At 28.4% G+C, this 21,597-nt stretch overlaps 2 protein-coding genes across 2 annotated transcripts in view; one reads left to right on the forward strand and one right to left on the reverse strand.

Annotated features, from left to right (window-relative positions):
• Window positions 1-9,785: 9,785 nt before the first annotated feature.
• On the reverse strand, window positions 9,786-10,661 carry LOC119668334 (sperm flagellar protein 1-like). The gene has a single exon (XM_038077806.1). It carries the CDS (start codon window positions 10,589-10,591, stop codon window positions 9,845-9,847), a length of 747 nt encoding a protein of 248 aa, XP_037933734.1. The 5' UTR covers window positions 10,592-10,661; the 3' UTR covers window positions 9,786-9,844.
• Window positions 10,662-17,223: 6,562 nt separating this feature from the next.
• Window positions 17,224-21,597, forward strand: part of LOC119668335 (iroquois-class homeodomain protein IRX-2) — a 41,080-nt gene continuing 36,706 nt past the window's right edge. The window contains exon 1 of the mRNA XM_038077807.1: window positions 17,224-18,406. Within this exon, the coding sequence (XP_037933735.1) occupies window positions 18,365-18,406 (42 nt within the window). The 5' untranslated portion in view covers window positions 17,224-18,364. The remainder of the gene's footprint in view (window positions 18,407-21,597) is intronic.

Here is a 21,597-nt window from a genome sequence, read left to right on the forward strand (position 1 = left end):
TTATATATAGTATTCACAAAAATATAAGAGCATTCATATTAGAGAAAATTCGCAGAGAGCATAATTGTGCATCCCTCTCCACACTAAATCCTTATATTTTGAAATATACCTACATCTAGAAAAACACGTTTTCTGGACATTTGGTGCTTCTCCTTGAGTGCAATCCGAGCATGTTAACCCCCATTATCCCATCATTGTTGAAAAACTAATAAATTGGCATGGTTAAATTGAATCTGGATCGATGAACCCTTGGACTCAGATCAATATCGTTCAGTATCATTTAATAAAATGTGCTTTTTTTAAAAATCTGGCGATTTTTCGTCCCCAAACATGTCAATACGGTCAATATACAGTCAAACTTCCATGAGTCAAAGTACCATTTTGCAAAGAAAATGTTCGACTTATGGGAATCTTCGAGTTAAAGAACTTTTTTGGAATTGTATGTAATTTGCTCTCTAAACCCTCTATTGCACTCTATTAAGTTCGAGTTATAGAAAATTTGAGTTATAGAAGTTCGGTCATGGAAGTTTCACTGTATCTTCTCTTTTTATCAACTATCTCTTCGTCTACGCTGCTTGATTTTTATTAGAGTATTGATTAAAAGGTAGTTTCATGAAGATATTGCCCTCTTTATGTATTTAAATTTGGCTAAAGATCTACATCCAGAAATAATACAAGATCTTAAGTTTTTTAGACTCATTCTCTTATTAAATTTTATGAAAAATTCTTCTCAAGCTAACTTAATGTTGTCAGTTTAAGCTGAGATTAATTCACATTTTATGATAGTAAAATACACATATTTTAATAACAGTCAGCCTTCTAAATTAAGAATAAAACTGTAAAGTTTGACTCTGTTTATTTGAAGACAATCATTAAATGTAGCATATTATTGTTATCCTTAAGCTGAGTACGTTAACATACAATACTTGACAAATAATTTGCTTGTCTCTAGATTTTGCAGTTTCGCGAAGGAAGCAAAAAAGCCAAATAAGCTGAAAATAACTTAGTGAAAATTTATGACTAGAAGTTGAGTTCATTTGCAGTTATGGTGACAACAACAACAACAATGGGGTAGAAGGAATCTAATTTTCCGACTTCTTTTTATGACGTTTCATCTCATTGCGATTTGTTTAATATTTTTTTTTTTACTTTCTTGGTATATTTTAATACTACGCCGAGTACGGCAATTCGTAAATAAATTCTGCTACTATGCTTTGTTGAGATACATTTTCAAGTTTGTATTCAAAATTATGAAAAAAGTGTTTTCAGTTAAAAAAAAAAATTCATGCCATCATCAGCATATTATCCTGTCGCTTCGCTAGTGGCAGGATGTGTTATAAATGAAAATGCTGACAATGTGGGTGCCCTGGTTGGAGTTTGGTGGCGCAACAACTACTACTTGAGGGTTGTTGACTCACATCATTTATCATAAGGACTTAAATAGGATTTTTTGTTGTTGTTAATATAAAATATAATTTTTCGTACTTTTCGTCCTCCGTCTTGTATTTTTTATGCACATAATTTTATTTAAAAAAGGAAAGATAACTAATAAAGCTAAAAAGTATTTTCTTTATGAAGAGTAATATTTGTTGACGTTTTAAAGGATAATTGAGCAAATGGAGTAAGTAGTCGTTATTATTTTAATATAATATTATTAAATTAAATTAGGAAATGTGAGTCTTTTTAAGTGTACATTGGTTAATTTATAGTAGTAGAATTCTTGGACTTTTTGTCATTACATTTAGCGCCGTAAATAATTAACTATAGTAAAAAATCTGCTTGAATGTATATGTATTAATCAAAACTAGTGACATTCAGAATAGGAATTACACATCAGATTGTAAGAACTATCTGTCGGATACAACTAAGCAGTTTAGAAATCTTCTCTCGTGATTCGGTTCCAGAAGTACTGTGTGGCTTTAAGCTCCTGATTCATGATCCTACGCTATGTTTTAGCTGGCGCTCCAGGCGGTCGGCTTCTTTGTGGGTTCCAGCGTAGGGATTGCTTTGTTATGCAGAATGATGTTTTCCTGAGAGTGTGGTCAATACATTACCATTTTCTTCTTTAAATTTCAGTCACGGCTTGTGTTTGTTCCGTGCATTTCCTGAGATCAGTATTACACTCCACAAATATAAATCTAATGAAATAATAACAGTTTGTTCTCAAAAATTTAACGTATTGAAGAACACACACTCTAAAAAAATTTTAACAGATTCGTCTTAGCAACTATAGTCATATAGTGCAAATATCACAGTATGGATTGCTCTATTAAATTTAATTTATACTAATAATAAATTCAAGCTAATTAATCTATTTTTACAAATAAAATGATGTATATGAGTTATTTTTTTACAAGCGGTATAGTTTTGGAACTCCTCCGATTTGGCTGAAATCTTTTTATCAGCTCTTTTTTTTTAAATATAAGTATCCGTGTTGCAATATAAAGTTTTTTAATTTTTTTCCTAAAAAATTCGAATCCCTGGGTTTCGAAAATTTGCATTTTGGACTAATTTTCAAATGCTTATATCTATGACTCTGTTATCTTTTGCGTTGTGAAAATAATAAATTAGACTTTTTGTAAATACCGTAATAAATAAAATTATTTATATTTAGTTAGTATTATTAACCGTTAAATGAAAGAAAATTGTTGTTCAAAATATTCATAAAAACACTTTGTTTTTTATTTTTGTTTTAATTCTTCATACAATTTTATTAAAAACCGCAATTTTCCCAATGGCTTATTTTTTAAGAATTTTTATTTATCTCGTGTTAGAAGCTTTTCTTGATTCAAACTATTTTTTTACAGAAAAGTTTTTTGAACAGCAATGATTTACATCAAAATTCTTAATTTTAATTATTTAAATTTCTGTTTGATCATACAGCTGTTTCTTATCAGTGGTTTTTTTTACGGTGAGAAGTATCGAAAACAACAATGTGAGTCTTGAACCCAGTTAAACCAACTATTGGGAACGAATTGAGAAACTTCCAGCCATCAGACAGTAAAAAACTTTCGTCTTAAGCCGCATTCCAGTAATTAGGGGGTAAAGCATAAGAAGCTTAATATATGAATTTCTAAATTTATCTAGGTTAGACATCATCAGTGATTTTTTCAGAAGCATTTCTTATGTTTTTTAAACTATAAGTTGAACCCTTAAACTTGTATTCTGCCAAAATAAAGCTCATAGTCAAAGTTAATTATATATATCCTAATTATATATATCGAGTTTATATTACCCTGGAGACCATTAAAAGAAGTGCCTTCCTCTACTTTTTGCAACTTGCCAATAACAGATAGAAAGCACTTAGGTCATGTGCGACTTCCAGGTTAACATGGCCCATCTACAATAAAAATAACTCATCAAAAGATGAACTCATCAAAAGAGATCGTGTGAACACTGCAAGGCTTACTGCAGTTCTTACCGGTCATTGGTGTGTAGGAACTCACGCAGAGAAACTGCGCGTTCTCCATAACCTTCGCTGCAGATTTTGTGGAAACCCCCAGGAGAAATAAACAATAATACATTTTCTCTATGAATGCCCGGCTTTAGCGTCCAGAAGATATAAGTTTTTAGGAAAATACTTCTTTTATAGTCTATCAGACTGCTCAGAGGTGAAGATGAAAGACCTATTAAATTACCTAAATTCGGCGGGATCGATTTAGTCTCTTCCCTTATACACTAGGGTTCTTGCGAGGAATGTGGTAGCAAAACGGCGAAAAATCGCTAATTAAGGTACATGGAAGTTATCTAATGGCCTGCCACTGCAACCAACCAACCAACCAAAGTTAATTATTGAACTGACCCAAAACCATATATGACTTATGTTGTTGTAACTTGAAGTGTTGTGAGATTATTGTATTAGTTATTTAACAAATTCAATTACAATATTATATTAGAACAATATTATAAACCAGTTATAGAATAATTATATTAAGTAATTATAATTTTTAAATTGTTTAAGTTTATTTAATACGTTTTCTACAAAATCATTTTCTTCCAAAGTTTGATGTCACCATTGCCTAAACTTAATTTTACTAAAAAACTATTATTTAAATATATTCACCTAATAAAAAAGATCCACTTTAAAAATTTTGCTTCATAATAATGAAGTTATTATGATGAAAATACTCATTTCATGCTTCAAAGGAGCTATGAACTTACAAAATTATTACCAACAATCGAAACAGACACACAAATACACACACAGACACTTGCACACAAGGATACGCTAAATAAATTTAGTGCTCATTTCGCGGTGCTAATTCATAAATTTCTGTCAAAATGTGGAGTAAGCACTAAAACGGCTACAGTAAGTAAATCCCAAAAACGAAGAGAAAAGGACGAAACCAAAAGAATAAAAAAAATATAAAAGAATATTGCTAAAAAAAAAAGCAATAAAACTTTTGTATCACACTGTGATATGTTTAACTTGTGTAACGACAAACGAGTACATTCGTTGTATTCTGCACTGTACCATGCTGTATCCTCAGTGTCCTGTCGTGTCCCATACTGCTTAACGACGACGACTTTGGCTGCCGCGCTAGCAGTCTTGACTGCCAGAACTTGACTACAATTTAACGCTTAAGGACGAGCAATTTTTACTTTGTAATTTTTTCATGTCGTCGTGTGCTTGTTTCATGTAATAACGGTTTATGAGAACACTCATACCATACAACTTCGACTTGAATACAACAGAATGCGAGTGTGTGGGGATGCAGCAAGGACGAACTCGACACATTGCTAGCGTCACCACCACAACCACCACTGAGTGAGTGACATTCATAATTTTCTCATCCACTTTTTACATATTTTTATTCTGTTCTTTGCCAGTTTTTCTTTCAAACAAATATTATTATTTTCCTTTTTTTATTTTTACTATGGATTATTTTTTATTTTTTTTTCCACTTTCCCATGTTTTACAACCCCCTTTCGTTGTGCTTCGTTGATACTACATAAGTTGTTGTCTAATAGTTTTGTTGTTGCATTGTTGTTATTGTTATTGTTGTTGTTATTGTTGTTGTTGTTGCTGCTGTTACTGTTGTTATCTGTATTTTTCGCTCTTAATATTGGTCATAAGCCACGCCCTAAACTTGTACACGTAAGCGCAATAACAAGAACAAATGTTTGAAAATAAAAAAAAAAAAGAAATAGAGTTCCCAATTCCTTGAAGACACAAAAAAAAAATTACCAAGATACAAAATACAGGACAGTTGCGAATTAAGTGTTGTCCTTACAGTAAGTACATTAAATGGTTAGTCTCGATTTCTGTACTTATCATTTGCATACATACTTTGTATTGTATCTCGGGAATGACTTACTGATATGCTCGTATGTAGTCAGTCACAAACCCAATGAACAATTTGTGATAGATTATTTACAAAGCTTTTAGCATTTATGCGGCAAAATAGATGAGAAATAACTGGGGGCTATTAGCACCAAATGTGTATACGTGGCAGACTTTCAACGTTTTTTAGTTTAGAACCGGAAAAGAGTCAGCATTCAAGAGTTTGGAAGTATGACGTTACAAGTTGTAGGTCAAAATTAATGTAATAGAATAGAATAGATTATAAATTATATAATAATACGACTTAATAATATTATATATTATAATCTATAATATAATAGAATTTAAAAAATATAATAGTATTTGAAATATTCAATAATAGTATTAAATTGATCGTATATTGGTACTAACTACTAAAATTTATATGTACAAAAAAGTCTATTAAATTGGGAGTTTCGGATTAACTGGTAAATAATTGAAATATGACTCTAAGTTTTTGCGGATATCATTAGAGAGCCAGTCAATATCTTTAATTTTTAATAAAAATATAATAATTTTTCAAAACCTAAGTGTATTTGCATTAAGTATATTTCAGCATTTCAACTTGAAGAATGAAACCAGTATGTAGATTATGTGATATATATGTGAGATATATGTCTAAATGTATAATAAAACAATATTATATTCAGTTAGATAAACACCATTTCAATTATAATAATATATAATGTATTATATTTATGCATTTATTATTATAAGTTTTTGTGAGTTCATTAGAGAGCCAGCCAATATCTTTAATAAGATAACGCTTAAGTATATTTGTATTAAGTACATTTAAACATTTTAACTTGAAGAATGGAACCAATTTGTATATTATAGATATGCATTAGATATGATTTACAGATTGGTATAATAAAGCAATATTATATGCAGTTAGATAAAAACCTTTTCAATTATAATCATATATAATATTTACGCAATTATATATTGTTAATTTTAGTTAGATTATAATATAACACTACATAAATATAATTTATATAGATTAAATTTTTTTATTCATTTTCTTCTTAATTCTTCTTAATTGTAGTTTTTCCTTCTTATTATTGAATTTTGCAATAAAACTCAATAATTTCTTCATTTACATGACTAATCCAAACTGTAACATAGATGTTTGGAAAAATTACTGATCCATATTTATAATAACTATTCTACAATCATAAAGCTTACGGCAAGAACGGCATAATGTACTATCAAAAACATATATAGTGTGGGGAATCCCATACATAACTTATCTAGAATTCATAATAACTAAAACACAGCCTTAATGTTTCCGACAAGAACCTCAGATATGTACCATGTATTATCAGAAACGTATATACCAGAAGAGAACTTTTAAAAATGAATTTAGAAATGAATTTTAATTGCTAAAAACAAAAAAAAAACAAAAAAAAAAAAAAAATTATATGCACTACCAAATCCCCCCTCCCACTTTGTTTAAGGGTCAGTAAATTATAATTGTCGAGTTGGAATACATATTGAAATTCATATTCTTTTAAATATTATTTAATAGATTCTTAAATAAATATTGAACTGTCTTAGTTTTTTAAACAAATGCGATTATATATATTAACTTCAAACATAAATTGAAGAATGCCGACGGAAAAGCATTATTAAAAATTGATAAAATTAATTTTAATTATTTAATATATTACAGTGATTTCTAAACATATTTAAATTAAATAAATTTTTTTATTTTAAAAATCATTTAAAAATTTCTTCAAGTACCAACTAAAATTTACTACTTAGCAAGGGCACTACGTCATCTATAATAAGAAATTTTCCGACATAAACGTAGCATAAAATTGCAAGTCTCTTTGCGATATTAAAATGCATGTTTACATGTTGCGGCGAACATACAAGCATTAGCCAGTTTCAGCGCAATGAATACTTTTCCTCTACTTGAAGCTACTCAACATCGCCTCACTTCTCCCGCTTAACAATTTTCACAACTGAAAATCGCTTATAAAATTGCTGCTGTATTATCCCAAGAAGCAGATAGACAGACAGACAGTAAAACCAACAAGCAATCCAGCCGGTCTTTGCGAATGCATGCTATGCGGTAGAGTTACTCTGCGTTCGTTGCGCATATTTGCGCAAGCAAAGTGAAATAGCAATAGTTTTTATTTTATATGAATGTATGAGTGTATAAATGTATGAGTTAAAAATGCAGCAGCTCCACAAACGCACGAGCTCACTTTACTCACTTCATTGCTGAGCAAATTTTGAGCATTATTCTGTAAAATGATGGAGGGGAGTTGAGTCGTGTTACCTCACTGTTTGTGCCCGTTTATTTATTATTATCTGTGTACAACTTGTTTCTTGTACCAAAGAAAAGAAAATAGGATAGGAAAACGGAGCTCTCCCAATGTACCATAATCTTTAGTAATTCTTTTTGTATTTCATTTTTTTATAACATTATTTTCTCCTAGAAGCGCATTTATTGCTTTGTTTTGTATTTTATGCTACTGTACGGTAAAGCTGTTCGAATGGCAATAACAGCAACAATAACAACAACAACAACAACAACTATGGCAAGTAAGAGTAAATGCCAGTAGTAAAAAACAAATGTGGAATTTGCTATAACAAGGATATTTAAGGAGTTGATTTGCATCCCCTACTACTCCACCTCTTTGCAGTAATCAACCATACTTGTTTTAGTTGTTGTTGTTATTGTTATTGTTGTGTGCTTTCATCACCTTTCACACATTTTTTTGCAACTATTTCTACTTTTGTTGTTTGTTGTTGTAGTGTATTTTTTCATGTAGTGATTTCATTTTTTCATGTTTTCTTGGTTTTATTTTATTGTTGGGAGTTCTACGAGCACACAACTTGTAAGACATGTTTTTTTTGCTCCTTTGTGTGTTTGTTTTTTCTTATTTTTGTTTTTTAGGGTGGGAATTGGGTTGGAAGCCTACTTTAAAGTTCGTGTTATTGGAATTGGGATTTAAATTCGGTTTGATGATTGTCGTGCGTGTGAACGGATGGTTTGCCCGTATCCTTGCGCTGACTTAATTTAGGTGCTTAGACGAGTTTAGTTAATATTATCGCGTTGTTTTTAGTGTGGTATTTTTGTTTTTTATTGGAGTTTTTGAAGATTTTTATTTTTTTTCTTAAGAACTTTGTCTACAGTTTATATGTTTTATTTCAAAGTTAGTTTTTTGAATTGTGTTTTCTAAAGAATACTTAACATTCTTTTTTGAAATGATTGTGTTTTGCTTTCTAACGTTACCCTACAACTATTTTTAAGGAATCTTTAAAAGAATCTTCTAAAAGTATTGCACGCGAATATAAATCAGACACTCTATAACATTAATTTTCTATTTAATGAACAATGCTCTAAAATATAGTTTTGGAAATATGAACTGTTTATTATTAATAAGCTATTTAATAATTTTTGAGTCCACCGACTTCAGATATATCAAAAGTGGAAAAAAAAATACGTAAAAAGCTTAAATTGATTTTTTATATTCAATAAATTAATCAATGTAAATTTAATCCGATGACTTTTATATAAAGGAAGCTATATGCAATCATATATTACAACAAACACGTTAATTTCTAAATTTTAATATGGTCGTACCAACTTGAAGAGGCAAAAAATGACGTGACGGATAACCAAAAATAACCCAATGATAACCAAAAAAATTTAAAAACTAGTTCAGGTCATTGGTGCCTACCTATATTTAAGAAATATGTTATTACACGAATGTATAGGTGCCCCTTTTAATGAAAAAATTTAACAATCTAAGCATTTCCATAACTCCGAGAAAACGATTAAAGCTAAACGAATTGCACCTTTTGTACAGATTTGTAATTATCGTTGATATACAATTATAGATATACAATTTGAAGGTCGTAACAACCAGGAAGCATTTCATTTAAAAAGAAAAATTTGAATTTAAAAAACCTTACTATTACATTTTAAATTTTCCGCAATCGTTATTACTCAACTTCATGAAATTTTTTTTTTCTAATTCTTAAAAAGAATCATAACATCTGGCCCCCAATAACTCTTTTTTTTATTCCTAAAAATAAACAAAAACTTAAAACCATTACTATGTCGAATCAAAAACTATTGAAAAGCCCCCCGAATATGTTCAGAAAATAGTTTCTAGACATTAGTTAAATACTTTTATCAATTGAAATCACGATTATACTAAAATTTCAACACAATGGATTTGATATTAAATAAGTATTTTCAAGTCATTCCTATAGAAAAAGAATTCTACATGGCATGTATTTGATGGATTCCTTTTTATATAACAATTATAGTAAACTACAAAGACTTCTATCTTTGTTTACAATAATTTATATTTGAACCACTAATGTACTCACTATCAACATTATTAATAGACATTAAAAAAAATTCATGTATTTCACTACAAAAATTTATTACATTTAAAAATTTAAATTAACATCAAAAATAAAACAAATTTTATCCTAAACTCATATTTTCTTCAATTAAGTTATAGAAAAAGATAAAGTGGATCTGTCACTAGATCGTCACTTATCAACATGAGAATTTGGAACAAAATCAATTACTGTGGAGATTTCTGTGCAAAGAAACTCAATTAATTCATTCTTTTCTTTTACAAAGTGCTCCAATAATTCTATTTTTTTCTCAGCTTCTTCCAACTGTTTCTTCATGGTATTAACTGAGCTAGCAGTCTCTAAGAAGGTAGTATAAGATATCCTTTTTGGATGAAGTTTCTTTTTCCCATCATTAGTTTCTACATTGGGAGTTACTAAAACGCACTCTTCATCTTTGTAATGTGACTTCTCTCCGTAAGCAAAGTTCAACTCCTTCATACGTTCCACTTTCCCTTTCTCTAACATCATGACACAATAAAGAAGGGCTTCTATTTTTCCGGGTACTGCTTTTGCTAACATTTCCATTTGTTTTTGGCTAAGACGCACAGAGATTTTGACTAAAACTTTTACATTTAATGTGCGCCAATTATGTAGCTTTAGATTGAAGCAGTTTGTCTTCGGATAGTTATGGAGATCGACAAGGGTTGGATAACAGCGTTTTAGTAGTTTGGCCATAAGTACTGCATTAGAGAATTCTCGTCTCATGTCCTTAAAAGTAATATCATTCTCCTTCAACCATTGCAGAACTTCACTGCGTTTCTCACTTAGTTTTTTACGTGGAGTTAGTATATTGCCAATATCTTTTGTAGTGTCACCTGTAACATCAACTGTAACGTCATCTGTAGAGTCACCTGTAGAGTCACCTGTACCATTACCCATTTTAGACAAAAATTCTAACAAAATAAAAATATATTTTTTAAAACACCACAAACTCAGACAGGGTTTTTATTTCAAGAAACTTTCAATAACAAATTTCAATAATTTATTTCAATTAGACTAAAGTAAAATTCTTCAAATTTTTCAGAGTCTACTTATTTAATTTTAAATATTTCATTAATATATTAATTTTGTATTGAATATGTACAACACATTGAATGCGATATCATGTTAAATCATTATAAATACCATGTATGGATGGCTTATTCTTTAAGGGACTTAGAATCATGTTTTACAAACTGTGATATGAGAAATGGATACGGCAATTTTATGCTCTTTTTGCTCTTATTCGCTACATGTTATATAGAGAGTTATATCACAAACGTCAGTTAACTACTTTTACTACTTTTGAGTGGATATGCTTTAATATCAGATGTTTTGAACTATAACTGAATGTAACCGAATGAAAGGTATTCCACCCAACAAATAATGGCCCCATCACACTCATTGAAGAAGTCCTATTAGAAACTTCCTAACAGATTAAGAACAGATATATACCAAGCAATGCTTTTTTGAATTTAAACTTTTACATTTAGTTTTGTGAAAGATTTCGTGTTTTCATTAGTGGAAAAATTCAATCAATTAAAGTAGTGTAAAGAACAAATATGAATTCAGTTGATCATTGTCTTCAGTTTCTCTGTCCAAACGCCCTTTGCTTGGTAAATATATGAACATTTTTTAAGTGTAAAAATGGTAACAAATCTGTAAACAAAATATTAAAAAAAAATGTCGAAATATTTTATTTTAAAACTTTATGAACGTCTCTATGGAATATCATCCGAATATATCATTCAAAAGCATTTACATGAAGTAATTACAACCAAGAAAAACACATCAAACCAGTTGTTACAGAAACTTAAAAAATTCGAATAATAAAAAAAAACAATTTTATTTTTCTACTACGAAATGAAGGAAAATCAATCAAAAGTTTTCCTTTTTTTTTTGAAAATCACTAAATAACAATGAAAAAACTGCTCCCACCCACTCAAGGGCACCCGAAATTTACTTACAAAGCACATGGTATGATGAAACCGCACGCATACATGCAACATGCAACACACAACATCAGACAAAAACAAATGACAACAGCAATCGGGCGGTGGGGAACAATAAAATGATGGAACATCACACACATCGATATTTATACATGCAACCCAAAAGGATAACAGGAAAAATAAATAAAAGAAACTCCCAAGAGTGGCTTCATGTTTACCTTCCCTTGAGTCTAAAGTAACTGAGCTTAACAGAGAAGAAAATAAGAGCACAACAAAAAAAAACCGAAACCAAAATAGGGAAGTTAAAATAAATCATTGCAAAAAAAAAATATAGGAAACAAAAATACAATAAACTCAAATGAAAGCAGTTACAAAAATACAACATATAAATTCTTTCATTTGTATCTATTAGATTAAAAAATATGTTAGAATGTATTTATTTTATTGTATTCGTACATACATTGTTTTTTTTTTTTTGGTATATTATATATGTACATACAAGCAGTATATAAAACCTGAACAAAACTTCAATTAAGTTACAAATACAAATAGAAAGCAACGATACCTAACATAGCTATCACTAATATATTATATATAATATCTATTAACAAAGATCATTACTCTATCAAACAAAGATCATTACTCTATTCACTATTCTAGTCATTTTAATTGTTAATAAGAATTTAACATTAAATGTTAACATAAATAATTACCAACAACAATATATATAATAACAGGACAATAAAATTATATCCCCTGATTTTTATAAACAACAGTGACAACAATAACATTAATAAGAAAAACAACAGTACAAGTTTTAAATGCAATAACATAAATATGTTAGCATAAAATAACATAATTATGTTAACATAAAATAACAAAAGCTATACCAAGAACAAAATGTTAAACATTAAATCTGCGATACTTAAACTATTTTCCTCTGTGTTCATACATATACCCTACACTTTATTTGATCTATTCGTTAAATTGTCTTTACATTACGTGTTGTTTTCTATTGTTTTTATTTTATTTGTACCTTAATAAATGTTGTGACTGCATATAGCATTGTACTCCAAATCATTTAGAGCATTCTTTCTCACTCTAACAATAACACTTTCATATGTAAGAAATTTTATTGCTTGCTTGTTGTCTTAAGTTTAAATCTGTTCGTGCTCTTTTACGCTTGCTCGCATTTGCTGTAACATCTTTTGCCAATTATAGCCACATTAAGTGGCTGTGTAAGCATACTCTGACCCTGGCACCGAAACAGCCCCGAATCCCACCCTCCAAAAGTACACTGTACTTCAAATAGTTGAAATGGCATTAGACGCGCCAACAAATTAGCGCGCTTTTCAAAATTCAATTTTTTTAAACATATGTGAGCTTAACGCTCTACATTGTTTATGTGTTTGATTTAAATGCTATAGCTATAGTTATATAGACAGATATGTGAGTGTGTGGATTTTCGCGCTGCTGTATATACAAGCATGTGTATGTGTGTACACATGTATGTTCGCATGCCACAGCTTAATATTTTGTGAATTAGTTAAACAGTGGGCAATCAATGTAAACGGATTCATTTAATTGCTTGCTTTTGATTTGAGTTTTATTGTTTTAAATTAATTTTAGCTATTAATTGCTGATTGTGTTTGTTCGAAAGTTTTTATAAAAAATTTATTAAATATTTTTAATTGAAATAAAATAAATTTTAAATATTTATTTATAACAATTTAAAATACTTTTTTAATAATTCAATATTAAAATAATGCAGGTAAACCTCGTTTATATATATTATAATTAAATACAATATTTGTTGTTAATGTTCTTAGATGCTTTGAAATTTTTTTATAGAATCTCTATTATATTATGCTGCACTATTATATTATTTTATTATTCTTCTTCACTAATATCTATTGATATATTATTTTATCATTCGCCGATTAAGACTTTTCGCTATATAAGTCGTGTGCGATCTCGAGTAAATTGAAATTTCCTAAGGATTTTTTGCACTGCACTTATATAAATATTTATTAATTTATTTATTGCACTTATTTATTTTATTTATTTTGGTTTAAAAGTTTTAAAATTTATTTATTTATTTATTAAACATCTTATAAAATTTTCACAATGGGAACACCTTATTTATATAAAATTTATTTAATTTACCCCAATTAAAATTCTGATAAATACCAAGATTCGCTGCCATACCGATATAATTAACTATTTCCTTAATTTTTTTTCTTTTTTTCTGTTGTGTGCGGCAGGGAGTACCTCAATCTATCGCAATCATTTTTAGAGATCTTATTCTACTCCTGGACTATGTTTATATTGCTTAATAGAGGTAGAGAAATTGTTTGGTAGGCATATATTAACTCTTCATTTTTTCTTCAGTTGTAGCAGTTTTTACACTTTTTTTGAATTTCGTTTTGTGAAATTAAATAAAATTAAAAATACAATCTTTATTATTGAAACTTGGTCAAACTCATTATCTTAACAAAGCATTAAATTACACAATCTAAACTAAAAAACTAAATGAAATACCTCATTGATAGAGATAAGCATAGAGTTCACATCAAAAATATATAAATGTTTCTAAGCTTCTGTTTTACATGTCATTTACAGAAAGTTTTTATAAATAAAAATATATTAATTTAATGTTTATTTTTTTCTTACCAAAGTGACATGTCTTTATTACGAAAAAAAACTATTTAAAAGGTCGACGGATTCGAATAGCAAATAAAAGACAAGGACAAAAATTTTATTTAATTTATTAAAATGTGCCTGACCATACAACGCTGTTTTGAGTATTTTCAAATACTCATCATTAGTGGTTTTAGGAAGTATTCGAATTTTTTGATAGGTTTATTGTCCGTATATAATTAGTTTGAGCTGTGAGTGTCAGTCTTAGAAGGCGTACCTTTCAAAGTAGAAGTGATGACTAATCGTGTTTATTCACAAGTAGTCAAGACTGCAATAACTTTCGGTGCTCTAGTTCCAGGTTTTTTTTTTACTTTTTTATTTAATTAGTAACACTAATCAAAGCACTTGCCGTCCTTTTTTAAATAAGAACGAGCTTATAAACTACAGCTTTATTTATAAATTCAACGAATAAATCAATAAAATTAGTTTCATTCCTAATTTTGCATTTTCTAGTTTATTATAATTTACAAATGTACAAAATTAAATGTAAGATATAAAAATATTTTGTTAAATCTTTTACTGATATTAATTCTCGTACAATTAAACACAATGTATATTTTAATTACATTTTAAAATTTTCCTAACCAAACAGTAATTGATATTATTCATTTCCGTATTGGTAAAAAAAACCACCCAAGAAGTTCATTAAACCCCAACTCTGACTTCATTGCATAAAACATAATAACAAGAAAACTAATCGTATTTTAAACACTCAATCTAAGCTTCTATGTTTTACTAGCAAAAACTATGTAAGAACAAATAATAAAGAAAAAATTATATTAATTAAAATGTATGTGTGCGTAAATGTAAATGCGATGGCAGATATTTACGCCTGCTTGCCTAAATACAGTATGTAAAAGGCAGCGATGCGTGTAAAAACAAACGCCTTAAAATGCCAGCGATAAGATGGTAACCTAATCCTTTACTTAGTTTTTTTTTCTCAGTTAACATTTTGCACAGTGTAATGTTATAAGTATAACAACAAATACAAGCAATAAAATGACAGTTACTAAAGGATTGCTAAACACACACAAAACCAAACACAAAAAACTAAACAGAAAAAACAAAAAACCAAAAACATGAGTAGAAGAAAATCAAATAAGAAATGAAGAGCAAAATAAATATGTAAAAATTTATTTCTGCTTTGCTTAACATATTTCATACTTGTCAAATTAACAAAACACAATGCAATGTGACTCCATTTAAATTTAATTAAATAACAACAACAATAACAACAACAGCGTCAACAGTATTAAACAGTAACAACAGTAGCGGCAGCAGCAGCAGCAGGAGCAGAAGCAGCAGGAGCGGCAGTGTGGCAATAGCAATAGCAAATGGCAACAGCAAATAAATTGAAATGAGAAAAAATTTGTTGTGAACATTTGTGCGAATGCGTTTTGTTAACCCCGTGTACTGCTCGTGTATTCAAATTTGTTTCTGCGTGTGTGTGTATATGTGTGTGCTGATGTTGTTTGGTTGGTTTATGAAATGGCATTGGTTTGATTTAGTTGGGTGGGGGCAACAAACAAGCATACAAGCATACAAGCATGACCATACAATATTTGTATGTGAGATCGTATAACTGCTTGTATTTAACAATGTAAATTGTTATTAGGCAGCACTCAACTTAAATGCTTAAAACGCTCTCTTTCGCTCGCTTCTGCGTAACATTACAATTAATTAGAAACAAAAACAAGTGGAAATATACCATCATGATTACTCTATACTGCTTTACTTTGTTTTGCTTTACAACAACAACAGCAACAAACATAACTACAGTACCAACGATATAAACAAAATAAAAAAAAATCAAACCAGTAACTAAAAATAAGGAGTAAGAAATAAAATAAAATGAGTAGAAAAATTATAAAAGAAAAAAATACATAAACCCCAAGTAACAAATAATAACATGAAAAAGTACATGTAAAAAATTTCACTCATCAAATTGTGAGCAACAGCAGCGGCAGCAGCTACTAATACTAATACGAGTTTACTGATGCCAACATTTGTCGACAGCAACAGTAACAGCAATAGCAACAACAATAACAACAGCAAAATCAACAAGAATCCAACAAGAACAAGAAAAACACAAAATCAGCTTAGTTAAAACATGACTATGGCCCACCCCTTTTATTTTTTCTGATTGTCTCAGCTTGTTTCTTCTAATTTTTCTTATTAATAAAGAAACACATGCATACATATACATACGTATATATGAAGAAAACAAACTGTTATACACAAGTAGAGATGTGTGTAAAAAGTGCTTATAGCTGTTTTTCTTATAATTTTTGTTGTTGTTTTGTTGTTTATGGCAACAATACCTCTACAAGGAGAGCAACAACAAGACTAACAACAACAACACCAACTACGTGGTATTTTACATCGACATGCAATAACAGCCATTTTTCTAGTTGTTAAGTTAATTTTTTTCATGTTCTCTTTCGCTCGCCCTGCTTTTCAGTTTAACCATACGGTTTATTAATGTTGGCATCAACTTGCATACACACACACACACACATACACACTTGCATACATATGTACATATCAGAGCATTAGGTTTGTAAATTTGTAACAAGACAATTCTTTCATTTCAGTTCAACACATTTGTGTGTTGGGCAATTTTTTGTTTTTATTTGATTTCATGCGCATGCTATTTCATTCTAATGCATGCAAGCTTACTTGTAGATACTTTATTTATGGCCGCAGATACAAGGTATCTTCTATAGTTTTCTTGTTTTATTTTTATGGAATATTTTTAATTTTGCTTCCTTGCATGCTGATTTTTTTGTTTTTGTTTGAAGTATGCTTTTTGTTCGTTATGCTATGTACGTTCCACAGCGCAACCGGTTCAGTTCAATACAGTTCAGTAAAGTTGTGCCGCGGCAGCCAGCCCACTTTATTATTATTATTGCCTTGTTACGGTGCTGTGTTGTGCGTTGTTATACAACTGTATGCTATTGTATTTTGTGCTCATACGCTTTGTGTTTGCTGTTGATTTTGTTGTATTCGTTAGTATTCGTGAGTTAAAATCGTACTGCATAGCTGGCCAAAACAAATGTATATGTGCTCATTCATGCTTATGGACGAAGAGAACAGTTTATTTCACTGAGAGTTGGTTGAATTAAATTTTGTGTGCTCTTTCCGGTAAGAAAATTTGAGCATAATTTTGCGCTCCTTATTGAAATTGGTATGTGTGAGTGAATCTCTTTGGTGGGTTTTTGTTGGGAATATATAGATGTGTGTGTGAAATTTTTGTAGTTGTTTTTGTTTTTTTTCTTGTTTACTACATTGATTCTCCGTTGCATGTAGTACACTCCTTATTTGCTGTTTGGTAGTTGTTAATAAAGCTGCTGCTACTGCTGCTGTTGGTGTGTTGAGTTGTGTGTTGTGTTGTATGTAATTCCCATTTGTTGTACATTTTGTAGTTGCTCATGAAAACTCATGTTAGTCTACTTTTGACTGTTACGCAGATTGTTCGTATTATTCGTGCCGTTCGCTCGCTTAACATTCTGTTGCTGTTGGAATAAAAGTTCGTGTACGTTTTATTGTGAACTATACTATTCAATCGAACAATAAAAATTCTGGATTATCAAAAACAAGACTTACGCTAAACGGTAGTTGAACAAGTTTTCTTAAGCCCGGTGCAAGTTTGAAACATTCTTAATTAATTATATATTGATTTTTTTTACACTTTACATTTTAAAATCAAAACAAATAAGCGACGGTATTTTAATATTTTGATATTACAAGTGCATAAAAGTGACTGCATAAAAAGTTAATTATACGAAAATAACTTTTTAATGCTTAAATTATTTTTAATAAAATAAATAAAAATTTTTTGAAAAATATTTATTATTGACAGGAACAAATGTCAATGAGTTAACAGTTTAATTAAAGCCGCGAATTGCTCAAAAGCCAGTGAAAACCAAAACAAAAAAAAAATTTTTTTAAATTTATTAATTAAACAATTATTTTGTATACCAAAGCTTGGAAATTTATGTTCTTCCTACAAATTTGTTAAATGACAGTGCACAGTAATGACATTGGTGTGTGTTTAGTGATGGTGTGTATAACAATTTTTTAATTAATTTTTTAATTTTTAAATATTAATATAACTAACTTATACGACTTTCTTACAATAACAAAGAAAAAATTTTATAAAGTCAATTTCAAATCACATATTTTACTAGTTTTCATATCTATTTCGAATTGTGTTGCTCAGTATTCGTAAATTTAATATTGGTTTTTGGGAATTTGCTCACTTTTTTTTAAATACTTTGTTATTACGTAACAAATGTGACCAATTAATTAAATACTTTAATTAAAAACAATTATTAATTGTATTCCATAAGACAACTGCGCCAGTTAAAATAGCCCGAGCGTAACAATAACTGTTAGTGATGCTTCTTCTTTACAATTATTGTCAAAACAAACTATATATCTTTAGAAGTTAATAAGATTTCGTAGTTTAATATGCTTCTTCTTATAAAATATTGTTATAAAAGCTATATGTCTTTAGAAGTTAATAAGATTTCACAGTTAAAGATGCTTCGTCTTTTCAAATATTGTCGTAACAAACTATATATCATTAGAAGTTAATAATATTTCGTAGTTAAAGATGCTTATTCTTTTCAAATATTGCTATAACAAACTATATATCTTTAGAAGTTAATAAAATTATCAAATACTCTTATAACAAACTAAATATATTTAGAAGTTAATGAGAGTTCCTTACTTTTCTATATATATGCATATATATTTTTACATTTATATTTGAAAGATATTATTTTTGAACGAATAGAGGAATATCCTATGATCTATTTAAAACTATAGAGCAGCACAAAAAACTTATTTAGATAAACTTTTCGAAGATTTTAAGTACTGTACAATATTGTACATGAGTGAACAATACCATCCTATGATTTACACGTGCTGTCCTTTATATATAAGATGAAATTTCTTCAAAGAAAGGTTAAGAGCTTAGAAAAGATTTAATATAAGATAATAATACATAACTCCTCTATTACATATATATGTAATAATACTTCCGATAGCACATTGTTACGGAAAGAATAGCACTGTTTTCTTCTATGATGCACATAGTTGTTATAAGAACAAAGTTATTTTCAGAAACATGAGTATATTTGATCAAAAAGCACTTAGAAAAGATATAAAGCTCAAAACAACATTTTTTCTAGAGACGCTTAAATGATTTTAGACTTCAAAGTAGTGTAGTTCAAAGTAGTTCTATTGAAACAAAACAGTAGAGTTGTTCTTTTGCGTACAAATTAGAGACTTTAGCAAGAGACTTGTTTTTTTGCTGCATGTCGAAGCTCCGCATACACCTATTATAATATTAATGAAAGTATTTGAACTGTAAAATCTTTCGTTATAATAAGAAGAAAACTTTTTACAGTAATAGTGCAGATTTCTAAAATAACAATTATAAAATATATGAAGAAGTTTAACTAAATATCTAAAATAGTCTTGCTAACGTAAAGTTAAACATACCATATATGAACATATAATAATTAAATTACTTTTTATTAAGTTTTCAAAATTATAATTTAGTAGTTTTTAAGCACTTAAAGCTTTAAATTAATAAACCTTAAGAAATTATATTAAATTTCTTGATAAGTATTACTCATTACAATTACGGGTTAAGATTAATATTTAGAAAATTTGCATTATGATTAAGTTTTACAAGCTTGTCATTATAAACACTATAATGTTAGTTAATTTTTTCATTATTGTCACTTATAAGTTCATTAAATTGTGTTTATAGTTAATAAAGCTTTTAAATCAATTATTACCTATTGATATTATGCCTACATGTAGTATAGTTGTAACTCCGACGCCATAACTCATATGTGTAAAATTAAAATTTCTTGAAGTCGATGTCTTCGTGTCGCAATGTTAAGTGTCCAATTTAGATATTGTTTCTTAGTCATTTAGTTTTTATAAAATATATAAATTAAATATTAATAATATTATTAACATTAATATTGGCATTAAGATAGTTATTGTAATGTTGAACGATAATTTAATGTTTATTCTCCTATAAAAGAAAAAATTGCTTGCTTTATAGTGTAATATAAATGAAATCTGAACATATCTTACATTGACAGTTATTAACTAATTACATTTGCAATTCTAAAAGGATCAAATGAGGAATAAAAAAAGCATTAAATTATAAACTTTAGACGGATTCGAATAGCAAGAAAAGATAAGAACAAAAATTTAATTAATTTATTGAAATTTGACTGATCATACCACGCTGTTTCGAGTATTTCTTGTATTCATCATACAAATACCGTTGTATAGTTAGACAAATTTCAATAAATTAACTAAATTTTTGTTTTTGTCTTTTCTTTGCTATTCGAATCTTTTAAAAATAGTTCCTTATCGTCGTTAGAAAATTAGCTTTCGGTAAAAATAACAAACTTTAAAATAATTGTATAATAATACAATTTTTTTAAAAAACATTAAATTGTTTCAGAAAAATAACAGGTCGTTTATTTGCTAGAGAGTAAGCAATAAAACAGCAAGTCTATTGTTAAAGTGTAGTATAAATAGTAGTAATACTGTTAATATAGATTTTAATATTAAATAAAAATAGTTTTTTTACTTTAACAATTAATATGATATTTTTAATAATGAAATTTACTATATTTACTATTTTCATTGATAATTAAATTTACTTTTGGAAACGGCATTATTCTTTGTAAGCTATTGTTGAAGTCAATAAGATACTTATAATCATCAAACTTACTATATTTACTATCTTTCTTAAAACTTTAATATATTTTAATATATTTATGTGAAAAATAAAAATTTAAATTGAATCAACAAATGACCTCAAAATAAATGCTTTTTTAATAAATAATAAAAGTAATTGAAAACTCTTTGTGAATAGATGAAGTTCTTGAATTGTATATTTTTTTAACATATCGTTAATAATAATTATAATTAACTTATTATAATTAATAATGATAAAAGTAATAAATATTAACATTTCAATATTTTTTGACGGGGTATAATAATATAAATTTTACTCTATATTTTACTTAGACGATAGTATATCATTAAAAGCTGTGATAAAAAACATGTAATTCAAAAATTAAAAAGAATTGACATTTATTATTTAAAAAAAAAAATTCTAAGTATATTATATTATGAATAATAATTCATTACATTTTATTAGAGTTCATTACTTGGACAAACGTCGAGATATTTAAATTGATATCGTTTTTA

This window comes from Teleopsis dalmanni, chromosome 1 (assembly GCF_002237135.1).
Source record: "Teleopsis dalmanni isolate 2A chromosome 1, ASM223713v2, whole genome shotgun sequence".
Classification (NCBI taxonomy): Eukaryota; Metazoa; Arthropoda; class Insecta; order Diptera; family Diopsidae; genus Teleopsis; species Teleopsis dalmanni.